General features: G+C 43.1%; 1 protein-coding gene across 2 annotated transcripts in view; it reads left to right on the forward strand.

Annotated features, from left to right (window-relative positions):
• ESRP1 (epithelial splicing regulatory protein 1) overlaps nt 1–11,583 on the forward strand; it is a 51,216-nt gene extending 39,633 nt beyond the window's left edge. Inside the window, exon 15 of one of the 2 annotated variants that reach the window (XM_061995292.1) lies at nt 11,502–11,583. Coding sequence is in view for 1 of the 2 variants with exons in the window: in XM_061995293.1 (XP_061851277.1) it covers nt 11,502–11,505 (4 nt within the window). In the remaining variant the exon portion in view is untranslated. The remainder of the gene's footprint in view (nt 1–11,501) is intronic. The other variant, XM_061995293.1, reaches the window with a different exon arrangement.
• The last annotated feature ends 2,375 nt before the right edge of the window (nt 11,584–13,958 follow it).

Consider the following 13,958-nt stretch of genomic DNA (forward strand, 5'->3'; position numbering starts at 1 on the left):
AGTGCAGAGAAAATGAAAGATGGCCTAGATTAATCAGTAAGCCTGGTTTGCTTTTTGGAGAGCTGTTACACGTTGGTGCCTTTAAAGAGGATCTATCCATCACTGTACAAAGAAGCACCAGCAGCAGAAAATAGGATTTTGTGAGTGTTTGGTCTCAGATGTCTAACATCAAACCCCATGCCCCTTCTCCATCCATTCAGGTGGGCAGTTGCATGGGCTGCTGCAATCGAGTGGCTACTGGCTTCATCTGTATAATCTGTGTGTCTCTCTGCCTGTTCCTCTGGCTGCCACACACCAAGGGGTCACTCCTGGCCCTGCTTTGGTTCCAGTCTCAGCCCCTGTGTCAAAGCTAGCATGAGGTTATAGAGCAGCTCCTCCAGGCAGGGCAGTGTCTGGCATGTCCAAGCCACCCGCAATGGCACAGCTGCCCTTCACCTGCACTTCTTAGGAGATGACTGGTGTGTAACTCAGGGTGCAAGATACATGCCAAATGAAGAACAAAGAAGCCCATTTATTAAAAAAAAATTCAGCCTGCATAAATCTGCCTGCAGGGTGGAGAGAGGAGGAATGTGACGTGGGATAAATGCCTAAGTGATTGTGTGTAAGCACAAAGTTGTGGAGTGACAATATTTCTAGGGCACTCCACTGCTCAGGAGCTATTTCTGGTTAAAAGACCAATGTCACTAGTACAAATCATACACAAGCTACTTTTACTAATCAAAACATCTGATGGAAAATACACTTACAAGCCGACGGAAAAAACTAGTAAAAGCCGATAGATGGACTTTAACACATGATTCTTCTTCAGACACAGCCTGCAAAAATAGTATGATAGAATCATATGTTCATCATTTCTCTATGGCTTCAGATTAAAAAGCATTTTGTGTTAAAGGAAACTGTACCCAAAGTTCCAAACCCAGCCTAGTCTCCAAGTTTCAGGCCTGCTGCATCTCTTTTTGTTGCATAGTCCCCAGTTGCCACTGCTCTGTAGGTTCAATAACACCTTTGCTTATGTCCAGGGAAATCTTCTGACTGGGCAGGCACCCTGGGGCACAGCTGTGCAAACCCAGGAGCTCATGGGCTACAGAAGCCCATGATCAGCAGCGCTTTTGGGGCATCTTGTAAGACCTAGGGCTGTTTAGCCTAGAAAAGAGAAGACTGCGAGGGGACCTCATCATAAGCACCTAAAGGGTGGATGTCAGGAGGACGGGCAACACTTTTTTCTGTAGTGTCCAGCAACAGGACTAGGGGTAATGGCCAAAAGCTGGAACACAAAAACTCCCACTTAAACACAAGGAAAATCTTATTCACTGCAAGGGTGATGGAGCCCTGGCACAGGCTGCCCAGGGAGGGTGTGGAGTCTCCTTCTCTGGAGGTTTTCAAAACCTACCTGGACATGTACCTGTGTGACCTGACCAAAGTGAGCTTGGGGGTTGGACCAGATGATCTTTAGAGGTCCCTTCCAGCTCCTGCCATTCTGTGACACTGTGATCTCATGACATCACTGTGTGTGTTGTCCCAGTCTGTCATCGTACCCCCCCAAGAGGGTAAAAAAAGTATAACAAGGTAAAAATGAATAGAGTCCCAATGTGAAATGGTGCTGTGGTTAGCTGTATGCCACAGGGCAGTAACAGTGTATTTCAGGCCATTACTGAGATTTTTATTCTTTGTGTCAAGGGGAACACAGTGTTTGGTAAGGGCTGGAGGGCTCTGGCACGGTCACTCCATTCTCATGGGCAACAGCCTGCTGGGCAAGCTGCCTGCCCCATACTGCATGGCAAGAGGAAACAACTACTTGGAAACAAGCTCTCAGCCACAATGGGCTTGGAAATAAACACTGCTTTTGGTCAATTGTGCAGGTGATTTTTCTCCCTCTCCCAGCTTGTTATAAAACCTGCAAGCCATGACCAGTTTTCTGGATGCTACAGGCGAGTAATTCTCGTATTGAAGCATTCTGGCTGCTGCATGGGGAGATCTGGCATCGCCTCTGCCAGCTGGGGCCATGGCCACAGAGCATGCCTTCCAGCCTGGGAAGATGGAGGCTGGTAGGTGGAAAGAAATAAAGACAGCGTCTTCCAAATCTGTCTCCTTATGTGCTCTGGGATAAATGTATAGTGGCTGAACCAACTGGAGGGAAGGAAATTTCTGGTTTAATTAAATGAACAGACTGAGCAACCAGACGCTCGGATAAAGAATAAAGAAGAGCTGCTGCTTGTCTAGGAGAGAACTTCTATGCTGAGAGCTAGCTCATGGACAGGCCACTTTCTCCTGCTCCTGCCCTTGGGGAAAGCACTGTATTGTCCCTTGGCATGTAGGTGAGGTGGATTGCAAAGGAGGGGAACCCAAGCTCGCCTTGACAGCGGATGCTGGCTCTCCCCGCAGCGCGCACCAGGATCATCTGACACATCCCGTATGGGTGATGCACAACACGCCTTGAGTAGTGACAGATTTACAGAAAGCTGCTTAAAGTGGCAGGCAGCTGCACGGTGGCTGGACGAGGGAGGCACTTGCACATCATTATTTCACTGTGTTCAACTCAACTGAACTAATAAGACGAAAGGCAATTTAAAAGCGCTTTGCAGATTACCTGGTCCAAGAGCTTCTTAAAAGCTCAAACAATGAAAGTGCATTTGAGCTAAAAATACGGCATCAGTCATGATGGTATATAACAGCTATAGTGTTTAACCTGGGAGGAATCAGCTCTGGTAAGCATATCACTTTACAACTGCTGGCACCTGGGAGTAGCGTCTGTGTTTCTGGGTCAGTCTTTCAGATTCTAGTTTGTCAGATTAAATGGGACTGAACCTTTTCTACCCAAAATGTAACAGCCCTCTGTATTGCACACTCCAGTAAATCTAATGGCCAGCAATGGTGCAACAAAAATCATGCGGGCAGCTGGTGAGGGAGTTGATGCCTGTGATTTAATCCATCCCGGAATCAGTCTCAGGCATCCAATTTCAATGCAATTTGTGTGCTGTGGAAGTGTTTCTGCTGCTGAATTATTCCTGTTGTTTCAAGTCTGATGGTGGTCACAGCCCCTCTGTCCTGCAGAGTTTCCGCTGTTTCGTTTTCTGGAGGCTCCAAGAGAACAAACCCTGAGTTCAGGAAGCCCGAGTTTTACCTTATGCTGACTTCTTTTGGTTTTAGCACAAGATGGCTACTGAGTATTATCTGTAAATGAGGGAAAGTACAAACAGCTTTTATCTCCACAAAGCCAGGCAGGGTGTCCCCTCACTGTCAACCCATCTATCTATCTATGTGGTTAAAAACTACCAGGCCCTTATCTGCAAAACCTCTTGCAATAGAGGGATCTGAGATATCTTGGTTTTCTGCCTCTCAAGACAAAAGCCATGTCCGAGGTCCACACTTTAAGGTTTCATTTTGCCAATCAGGAGTTTGCAGGGCTTGGTATGTACCACCCTCAGTCAAACAGCCATACTGTTATCACAGCAGTGAAACCTATTTAAACTGCCGTCCTGCTATCAAGTCTCCCAGTCCTGATATGGACGAGGAGAGGAGAGGCAGGTACTCAGTTCAAGGGCTAGCACTATGTGCTTGATAAATATTGATGGTGTTGAGCAAGGAGTACTGCAACACTGCAAAAGGTCCTTAAAAATGTTCAGAGGATGAAAATTGCTGGCACTGTTGTGATTTTGAAGCTCAAATAATAAATGATTCAACAACTGTACAGTTACCATGGGGATGAATTCTCATTGAGCCTAAAATTACCAAGCTGCTGACAAGGACCTATTTTTAGTATCAGCAGATGTGTATCTTTAAAAACATCAGCACAAACCTACTACTATGTGTTTGTGCATGCATGCCTGCTTGCCTGTAATTGAGTTTTCTGATGCTAATAACAAAAGCAAAAGTAAGTAAATGTCTGATTGCTGCAATAGACAATGCGGCAATTTAGGCTGGGGGTGATAAGTGGAAGTTGCAATTAATACCTGATAAATAAAGTATGTAAAGTGGCCAGATTGCCAGTATGTAACCCAACTAGTAAGCAGAGCCCCATCATTACCGTCAGCTAATGTGCTACAATAATGGAGTGTCTATTCTTGGTGTCTGTGAGCATCTACTGGGAAGTGCCTGTCTGCACTGTCACAGCCCCACAACACAGGAAAGTGGGGGCTCAAAGCTGACACGAGCTGCTGGCACCAATCCCGAATCTCTGCACTCCAAGACTGAGCTTGTCAGCACTCTCCCTCCGTTGCGCACTTGAGGGAGGTGCAAGGATAACCTCCACTAAGAAAGCACACAGGTCAGGCAAGGTGTGACTACACCCCCAGCAGTGATGTCACGGCAGCCAGGATTGGTGCTGAGCCGTGGATAACCACAGACCAGCTCACCGTATCCGTGCTGACTCACTGCACTGTCAGCAATGCAAGTGGTACCACCAATTTAAGGAAGGTTAAGGCCACTGTAGCGCTGACTTTGACTGGGTTTTTCACTGTCATAGGACAGGCTGGAGACCTGCCTGATTTTCATAGCCTGATCTGCTGAGGGAGAGGCCAGAAGGTGGCTATAATGACGTCTCATTTGGTGATAAAAGGATCAGTTTGGTTTTGCCCAACACGTAGCTGGATAGACATATCTCTGCTTGTCACTTGGCACGCCAGTGCAGTACATATGCATGTAGATGAAGTTTACTAGCAAACCAGCCAAGCACAAATCAAAAGCAGCACGTTACAGCTGGGTATGATAATAGGGCATCACAGGAGATATTTTTGTTCAAAAACTGAACAAGCTCTTCAACTTTCTGAAAGGCAGAGATGGAGGCAATGTAAGGGACAGCGGTGGTTTGTAGCAGGCAGCACTGCTCCCTGCCTGTGGTGCCACGTAAGGCACTCATCTCACCTCCCAGGAGAGCAGGGGGAAAAGGGGGAAAACACTTCAGATGCGAGAGGAAGAAGAGCTAAGGATCAAGAAAACCCTTGCGCTGAGACACCTTTGAAAAAACCCCTGTGAACGATCCTCTATCCCAGAGTAAATAAAGAGGCCCGATTAAATCAGGCATCAATTTCTATTTTTAAAATTTCATAGAATCATAGAATCATTTTAGTTGGAAAAGACCTTTAAGGTCATCAAGTCCAACCACTAACCTCACACTGCCAAGCCCATCACTAAACTAAACCATTCCCTCAGCACCTCATCTGTGTGTCTTTTAAGTATCTCCAGGGACGGGAATTACACCAGCTCCCTGGGCAGCATCTTCCAATCTCTAACAACCCTCTCAGTTAAAAAGTTCTTCCTGGTACCCAGTCTAAGCCTCCCCTGACACAACTTGAGGCCATTTCCTCTTGTCCTATCACTTGTTACTTGAGAGAAGAGACCAATCCCCACCTTGCTACCTCCTTTCAGGTAGTTGTAGAGAGTGATGATGTCTCTCCTCAGTCTCCTCTTTTCCAGAATAAACAACCCCAGCTCCTCATGAGACTTGTGCTCCAGACTCTTCAGCAGCTTTGTTGTCCATTGCTGGACACCGAGGCTTTATCACTAAAGATAAAACTGAGAGCTTTGGAGATGTGGACAGCTGAACTGCACGAGCTGGCCCTGTCCTGTAAAGATCAGATATGTGGTCTGTCATTTAAATTTCCTAATGCCTTTGCTAAAAAAAGAATAGGATGGTATGCACTGGAGACAAGGGACATATAGAGCATATAGATATATCTGAGGTGGTCTCAAGCTTGCAACTTCTCTAAAGCAAAATATGTGAATTTCATTCTGTATCAAACAGAAACTTCACCTCACATTCAAAACTGGAGGCTTTTTTGTTCTCTAGGTACCAGTGATCTGAAACCATTGTCATGGGCACTGGACTAGAACATTTTCTAAGTCACTTGTTCCTAGCAAACTGCTTCCTAATATGGAGGGTGTTTTCAGTTCTTGTTGAGTTCCAAGGCTTACTGAGACAAGAACTGCCATTACAAACACAATCTGAAGAGCACAAGGGATGAGGTCCTTCAGATCTGGGAAAGGACTCTTTTCTTGCTCTCTTAGGAATAACTCTTGCCCTCGGGCACAGACTAACATTAACTAGTTTGCTCCCTCTTGAGCCCAAAGGCTCAAGATGATGCAGATGTGAGCTGTGAGGGGAAAGTAAGAATGTCTGAACCATGAGGATGACATCTGGTCCTTTCTGTCTGCCTTTTCCAGCGCTGGAGGAAAAAGTGCATCTATCTGTCCAAGGAGTATCAGCTGAGCAGTGATGTCCTCCCCATTGTAGAGAAGCAACTAGTGGCTGGGGAAAGGCTGCTATTGCTTTTGAGTCCTCAAAGATCTCAGTGAGAAAAGACAAAATCTAAAGGTAGAAGAAACTGAGAATGGTCAGAGCAACCATAGGACCCTAAATGAGAACAATACTCCAGGTGAATCAGGGTGAATAAAGATATCACAGGAAAAAAGTCTTGAAATTAAATGTAGCCTGGATTCCTTATTCCTAGCTGAGATTTAGGGAAAACACTGGGTGGATTCCACGCACTGTATTAGAACAGAATATTCTGTGAATATTTTGTTGCAAGTGGATGTGTCAACTTTGTAGGATCATAGGATAATTCTGGTTAGGATGATCTCAAGAGGTCTCTAGTCCACCTGTCTATCCAAAGCACAGACAGTCTCAGGCAGTATTACATTGCTTAGTATTTTATCCAGTCAGATCTTAAAAACCAACAAGGACAGAGACTGAAGCCTTTGAGAAACCTGTTCCAATGCCTGACTGTCCTCATGGGGGAAGAGGTTTGTCCTTATATTCAGGACTTAAGAATGTGAGAAATAAGCTTCTCTGTGCCTCAGAAACATCAAACCCAATGAGAGCATTAACAACTAAATAACAGCAGTTATGCAAGGCAAGCTGTTGGTGCCAGGATCACCCAGGGCCACAAATCTCAGCTGTGAGACACTCAGTGCCACGTGCAGAGCTGTAAAGGTAGCTCATGCTGACAACAGAAGTGCTGACTTCTTTGGTACTTGTTTTGTCATTGTTCCTGAACATAGTCTGAAAAACAGCAAGGCAATAATAGATACCATTTGTACTTAATTTTGCTTGCTGTGATATGGGTTATAGTGCAGCAGCAACTAACAAACGGGGGGAAAAAAAAGAAGATGTAACTACTACAAATCAGTTGTTTTCAAAATCATGACCTTTGTGACAACTAAGAAGCCAATAGCCAGGCAGGTTCTTTTTCCATAGCCACAGCCATGGAAATAAAGACTTCCAACCACAGAAATAAGCGGTGCTGTAGTTCCCCTTCTCTCTAGGGCAGATGGAAGAAGCTGAGGCTTCTATGTGCAGTATTAGAAAGAACCAGGCATTCAGATCTCATGTGCTCAGGTATCAAGGAGTACCAGTGCAGAAATAAACATGATCAAGCTCCCTGCCAGTGCAGACCCATAGTCCAGGAAGCAGTTGGTGACAGGAAAAGGACAAAATCCCACCATGACCCATGCAGATGCCAAAGTCAAGAGTGCACTAGAACAGAAGAAAGAGATGGTTCAGTGCTGCCCATGGTCAGTGTCCACATGTCAGCATCCTTTTGCAGACAGTCAGGAGAAGCTGCTTGAGCTTGTCTTAGTTTTCTACCATGCTACTGTTTTTCCTCATCAGAAAGCTTGTTTCTACCTATAATTCTCCAGATGAGTCTTTAATAGTCTTCCCTCTCATGAGGGGGCTCCAAAATCTGCTCTCAAAGCTTTAGTAATCACCCCCATCCCCTCTAGGAGTTATTAAGGGGAATTGAGACTTACGCATACTTCTGAATTTCAGTGTAAGTCCTTTGGTCTAGAGTGTCTGAAATCCCTTTTTCCACAGCTCTCCACAGTTCTTGTGTTGGTTCAGATCTTACCTCTTTGGGGAGTATCTCTTGCACATCTGTTTCTCTTCCTGGTCAGCTCCAACGTTTCCTGAGGAGTCTCTTCTTACAGAGCCCAACTTCCAGTCCCACATCTTTCTCCAGAGCCAGCTTCCACAGGCAATATCCATTCATGCTGTTTCCTTATCAGCGCTCAGCATTGCACTCAGAAGCAAAGACAGCCACTAGATATGTGTGACAGGCTGGCTGGGCTCTCTGCTTCTCACAGAAGGAATCTTGCTCCCCTGACCACCCCAACCACCCAAACCACCCACCTTCCATGGAAGCCAGCTTTGCATCCAACATATATAGGCCAAATGACAACAGCAGGTCAGATCTCCTGCCTCTGAGAGCACTGGACCACTCATACCATCATGTGCAGCTATCAAGAAAATCAACATAACCATGACTAAAGTTCCAAACCCCAACAGAGACGGTAAACTATATTAACCAAGAGGGGGACAAACTGATAGACATCAGGATAAGAACTGCTGGGGCTCTTCTACCATGAAGCAGCTGGTATGAAGCAGCTGACCAGCATCCAAGATATTGAGGTACCTAGAGCTCAGGTCTTACCCAGTATGACAATCCTTAGAGTTTAAAAGACTTAATTATGTGGGTCTGTCACTTATGAAAGATCACCTTTGGTGTCAATTCATTAATATCCTCTGTTGAGTCACAGGAGTTCAAATAAATTGGACTGGACTGCTTGTGAAGTTGAAATTGCCCACTGAAAATCTTTCATCTTTCTACTTAGTTTTAACATTCCAGTTAACCTCTCCAATTTAAAACTTTCCAAAGTTTATGAACTTTAAAGTAGTGCCTCCTGGATAACACAATTTCAACTCCTAAGTGTCCGTACTTGCTGTACTTGAAGGTGAAGATCAGTTTGTAAGATAATTTTCCCAAGCAGATACAATCTGAAACCATTAAAAGTTTTTCACAATTAGATTTTGAGACGATTTTTTTTTTCCTTCTCACCCTAAAGCTTTTCTGACTCTAGAAAATATGAGAAAAAGCTCCACTCTTGTGCATGAAAAAAACCTACTGCAAATGTATTTAAAAATACCAAAGCCCAAAGAATTGAGACTTTGAATAGAAGATAAGTTAAATCCATTGCCATCATAAGGCAGATCTATATTGTGCTGGCTGAAAACTTCCAGTCAGTCCTGCATGAAGACATCCTAGAGAGAATTATTCAGCCTTGGTACATACCCAACAATAAGGATTTTTGTTTTGTTTAGGAAGAAGCAGGTGAACTAAAACCCATTTGAAATTCTATTTCTTACAATAATTTGGTCGTTCTGATAGTGTCCGATCTGGTTTTACTCAGATAAGAGGTGTTCAGGTGCAGCTATCAAGGCAATGCATGCACAGACCATATGCAGCATTGCACTAAAAATATATTTGCTTTAACTTTGACAATGAGACAAAAAGCACAATGGTATTATCCCATAATTTTTGCTGTACATTAAAATGTTTCCCAGAAAATTAATTTTAAAGCTGATTAATAGAATATGTCCTTTGTGCAGGACTATCTTTTATTCTTAGTGTCAATAAAACATCTGTACATTTGATGTGTACTGTTTCAGCCACTCATATTTGACCCCTGAGCCTGTCTGTGCACATACACAGCACCCGTGCCAAGTGTGTTCACTCTTTAGCCCTGGAGCACCTCTGTCTTACCACAGGCTGGAGAACAGGATGAACACAAACCAAATGTGCTGTTAAAAGGTCTCCAGCAAAATAATGGGAAAAGTGAAAATGGGGCCATGGATCAGTTCCAAATCCCTACTGAGGTTGGCAATTTTACTTTCAGAGGCGTTTAACATCTGTAGCCTCCCTTAAAAGGAGGGAGAAAAAAAGGAGGGGAGAAGAACAGATCTATACATATGCAGAAGAGAGAATTTCTGTCTCCTTCCATTCTGCTACCAGTCTGGCACACTCCAGGCTGACATATTCCTTTTTTACGGGAAGAAGATTTCCATGTCCTGTGATTCAAGATCCAACCACTGCTCAGGACATAGCTGAAAGCAGATAGAGAAGTTTACATCAGAGGCCTTGGAGGAAAGCAGCTGTAAAAGCATCCCAGTGGAAGCTAACAGCAGAGAAGAGCAATGATGAAAAATACATGTATCTGCTTTTTTTTTTAACTTCTAAAATGACATAGAGATATCACATGGGTGGGGCACACTTGTGCACTGACTGACAGTATTGCCAGGATAGCAACTGCCAATACTGCCTCCTACCAACCAGAGAGGATTACATATCCCAGTCATTTTCTTCAGGAGAAGCTGGGGATGTACATACAGATATTCCCTCACCTGCTTCAGCACTGCTTGGTTTCCTGTGGAAAACTACTAGTCTTGTAAAAATGAAAAGGCATCATGACATGGATTTAAGAATACCAATAAACCAAATTTGCACCTTAACTTAGAGCCCATGCTGCGGTAGATTTAAGCCTTGAAACTAAGACAGTTGTGATACAGGTAGAATAAGCTCTGACCTCTTGTGGTAAAAAGCTTCGAGCAGCAAATATTTAGCATTAAGCCTGCCAGGATCCATTTCTTCTAATTAATTTTTCATCCTGGTGCCGTTTCACCACACACCACCAAATGAAAACTGTATTTCTTTAATACAGTGCTGCTCTTAAAAGTGATCCCACCAAGATGGAAGACTACAACCTGTCTGGACTGTAAAATCGATTAGAGATCACCTTCTGAGAAGCAGCTGGTGGCACAAGCCCCACAGTACACTGGGGAGCAGCAAAGTTCCTCTGATGAGGACTGATAGTTCCTACATGGGAGGAAAATGAAAGCAGGTCTATTTATTCTCTAATTTACTGCCTGGCTTCCAAGTGTAAAAACTCAGGCTAGGGTTTTGGTTTTTTCCTAGTTTTACAATTGTTGTTGTTATAAAACCTGTTATTGGGGTTGGAAGTGGATGTATTAAACTTCTTCATACCACTCAGGAGCTTACAGCCCTTCTTTAGCACTTCTTCATGAGAGTCCTGCCATGTCAGTGATTACCAGGGGGGACACAGAGACAAGGTGTTTTTACAGTTTCTTTTGATTGTCAATGTCCTAGTGCCTACAGAGATGAAGAGCACCCTTAGCTGGCTGCATTACTCTACCAGCTATCACCTGATTAGATCATGGGAAGCAAAAATAATACAGTTTAAATACAGGATGTTACAGAAGGAACAGCTGATGCTGTGTGCCTCTGAATTTATGGTGCCTGATTTCCTGTAGCTTCCTTTCTTGTGGAGTCTACAGTGTGTACTAGTGTGGCCTGGGCACAATACATTCTTCCTCTCCCTAAGGGCACCAATTCCTTCTCTGGCAGCTGATTTTTACCATGGAAATTGCAGAATAGCAGTTCTGCAGCTTTGACAAAGGTGGTCAAGATTAGTCACACAGCTAAAGCATCATTTTTGGAAGAGAAAAAGCGAACCAATCCCATTGACTCAGGAAGTGAGTTTGCCGATTTCATTTTTGTGTTGCTGCAAAGGCATTTATGTAGTTATCATAACACTTTAAGTGGTGTTTTCCAGCTATTTCTAAAAAAAAAAAAAACAAACCAAAAAGCAAAGGAGTAAAGATGTTGAGAGGAATTTTTTTGTGCTAACTTCATCTGTTTGTTTTATTGCAGCTAGAATTTCATCTCCGATTTCTGCCCTGTGTTGTACAAACTGAAGATGAAAGACAGTTGTAACTTTTCCTCCAACTCACATATTGCAAAGTTTGTAAGAAGTAAAACAGATCTTGGCTACTAAGAAGTGTCTGAGCTATGATATTTGAAGTCAAATGAACAAGCAAGTCAAATGTACCTAGCAAAAAGCAACTGAGGGGAACAAAGCCACTTAATATTTGAGAAGAGTATTACAACATGGACAAAAGACATGACAGAATAAAAGATTACACCAACCTGAAAATAATGGCCTGGGTAAGTGATGAATGCAGGGTGAGGAGAGGAAAATTGTGGAGCCAGGGACTAGTAGGAGATGAGGGATGCTCTTTAGATAGAGATGGAGATGCCGGAAATGATAGAGATGCCACCAACACTGGGACTGGGTACGGCTGGCCAGAACTTAAATTGTGCACTAACCAACCCACACTCTTCTTCTCCTTTACACCTTCCATAAGACACACATGTTATTTACTTTAAAACCTGTTTTTAAGGACTTTGGGCAGAGCTCCTACTTTCCTGCCTACTTTCCGGCCATGTTTATTTTGCTGAGTACCAATATCAACATAATCTTGCCAGGAGTCTCTATGTGCTGGTGCAATACATAACTGTAAGTTAAAAAAGGAAACAGCAGACATAAGGTGAACAGCAGACAAAAATCATTCTGCATGCTAAACTTATGGCTAAACTGAGTTACTTTCAAGAGTTTCAGGAAACATAAGAGTAGAAAGAGCAAGACATAACAAGGATGAGAAGCTTATTTTTGGGCAAAGGGTGAGGAAAACGTTTTTTCAGTCACTTGGAGAAAACTTAGGAGTTAAGCTGTAAGGTAGACTATGAATGAAAAAGCTGTAGCAGCCTTGTGCCATGCTAATGCAACACCACAGAGAGGCACGTTGAAAGAGGAGATTGTGAGTCTTTGGTGTATTTGTTTATAGTATTATTTAAAATTAAGTTTACCCCCAAAATACAGCCCTCCCATAAATATAATGAAAATCAGCTTCTTCCTCAATGCACTGCAGTATCCCTTGTTAAAAATACCTAAATGGATTGGTTTTGATCCTACAGCTCATGTGATCCACTGCAAAACCTTGTGCGTTGAACATGTTTCCTCACAAGATGGAAAGAAAACAATAAACCTAGCTAAATGCTTGTTATGAAAATGTCATTTTACTCCAAATTTAAAGCTGAAGTAAACTATATTTTCACTTACAAATGAAGGTGGACCTGTTTGAGCAGGGGGGTTGGACTAGATGATCCTTAGAGGTCCCTTCCAACCCCTACCATTTTGTGATCCTGTGTAAGTATATTGTGAAGTCCAAAATGTACCCAAATTTGCTTTTTGCTTTGCTAGAAGCCAAAAACTGGTATCTGAGGAGCAGCACAGGCTAAAAGTACTGAAGAAACCATATCTCTAAACCAGATATATTTAAAGCTTACAAAAACATTCACTGTTCAACATTTTTTATCCCGTTTGGGAAACAAAGTAGAGGATGACTTTTATATCAAAGTTTCTTTCTGTTTGTACGCCTGTGTAGCATAGTGCAAGGCAATATCTGAAACAGAGAATTTGCAATGAATCAATGGAAACCTTCTGGCAACACTTCAATTGGTCCAACATCTTGTAAAATCTGGCTTCCAAAACCAAAATAAGCCCCGTCCGATCCGTTCCCTTACAAAGGAGTGATGTGCTCCATTTTGAAGACGGTTTTAAAGACTTATAAGCAAGACGTGACGATAAAGGTTGCTGGCATGAGCTCAGGATGTTCACGTTAGGAGTGATGAAAACGTGTTGGTGAGTTATGCAGGTTATGTGAAGCAAGTGCCAAAAATCCTTTTACCAAATCATCACACACGCTACATAACACTTAGCTCACTATAACTCTTTTCATATATACATCTCCCAGCCTTGCACAAAGGAGAAAGTAAAAGCTATTTTAGAAGTAATTTAGGAAGCTTAAAAACCAGCCAGTCACTGTGAAATTTATTAGCATCTTTTCTAAGCCTCACTTCAACTGCCAGTTTATTGAAAAGTGTTATTCTAGTAAAATCCTTAAAAGGAATGTCCTGAGGCTTTCAATGACTACAAAGGACACTTGTAAAGTTAGCTGTTCTCATTAGTATACAGAGGCTAGGATTTGGGGAGGGGGGAGGGGGGAGGATGCAGAATCGATGCATAATTATCGGTGGCAAAAAACTCAAGTCAACCGTGTCAGCTTTCAGAATTTCAGCTGACAGCCACACATATACTTTTAACTGCAGTCGTGTAACAACTCAGGCCCCATCATCTGTATTCAGTTTTTAGCCTGTTTCCTCCAGCACTTTTAGTAATTAAACTGCTCATACTAGGGAGTGAAATTCAGCATCGACACAGCAAATACCTATCTGCCCCAGCATCTAAAGGACAAATAGGAGAACAAC

Source organism: Colius striatus, chromosome 4 (assembly GCF_028858725.1).
Source record: "Colius striatus isolate bColStr4 chromosome 4, bColStr4.1.hap1, whole genome shotgun sequence".
Taxonomy (NCBI): domain Eukaryota; kingdom Metazoa; phylum Chordata; class Aves; order Coliiformes; family Coliidae; genus Colius; species Colius striatus.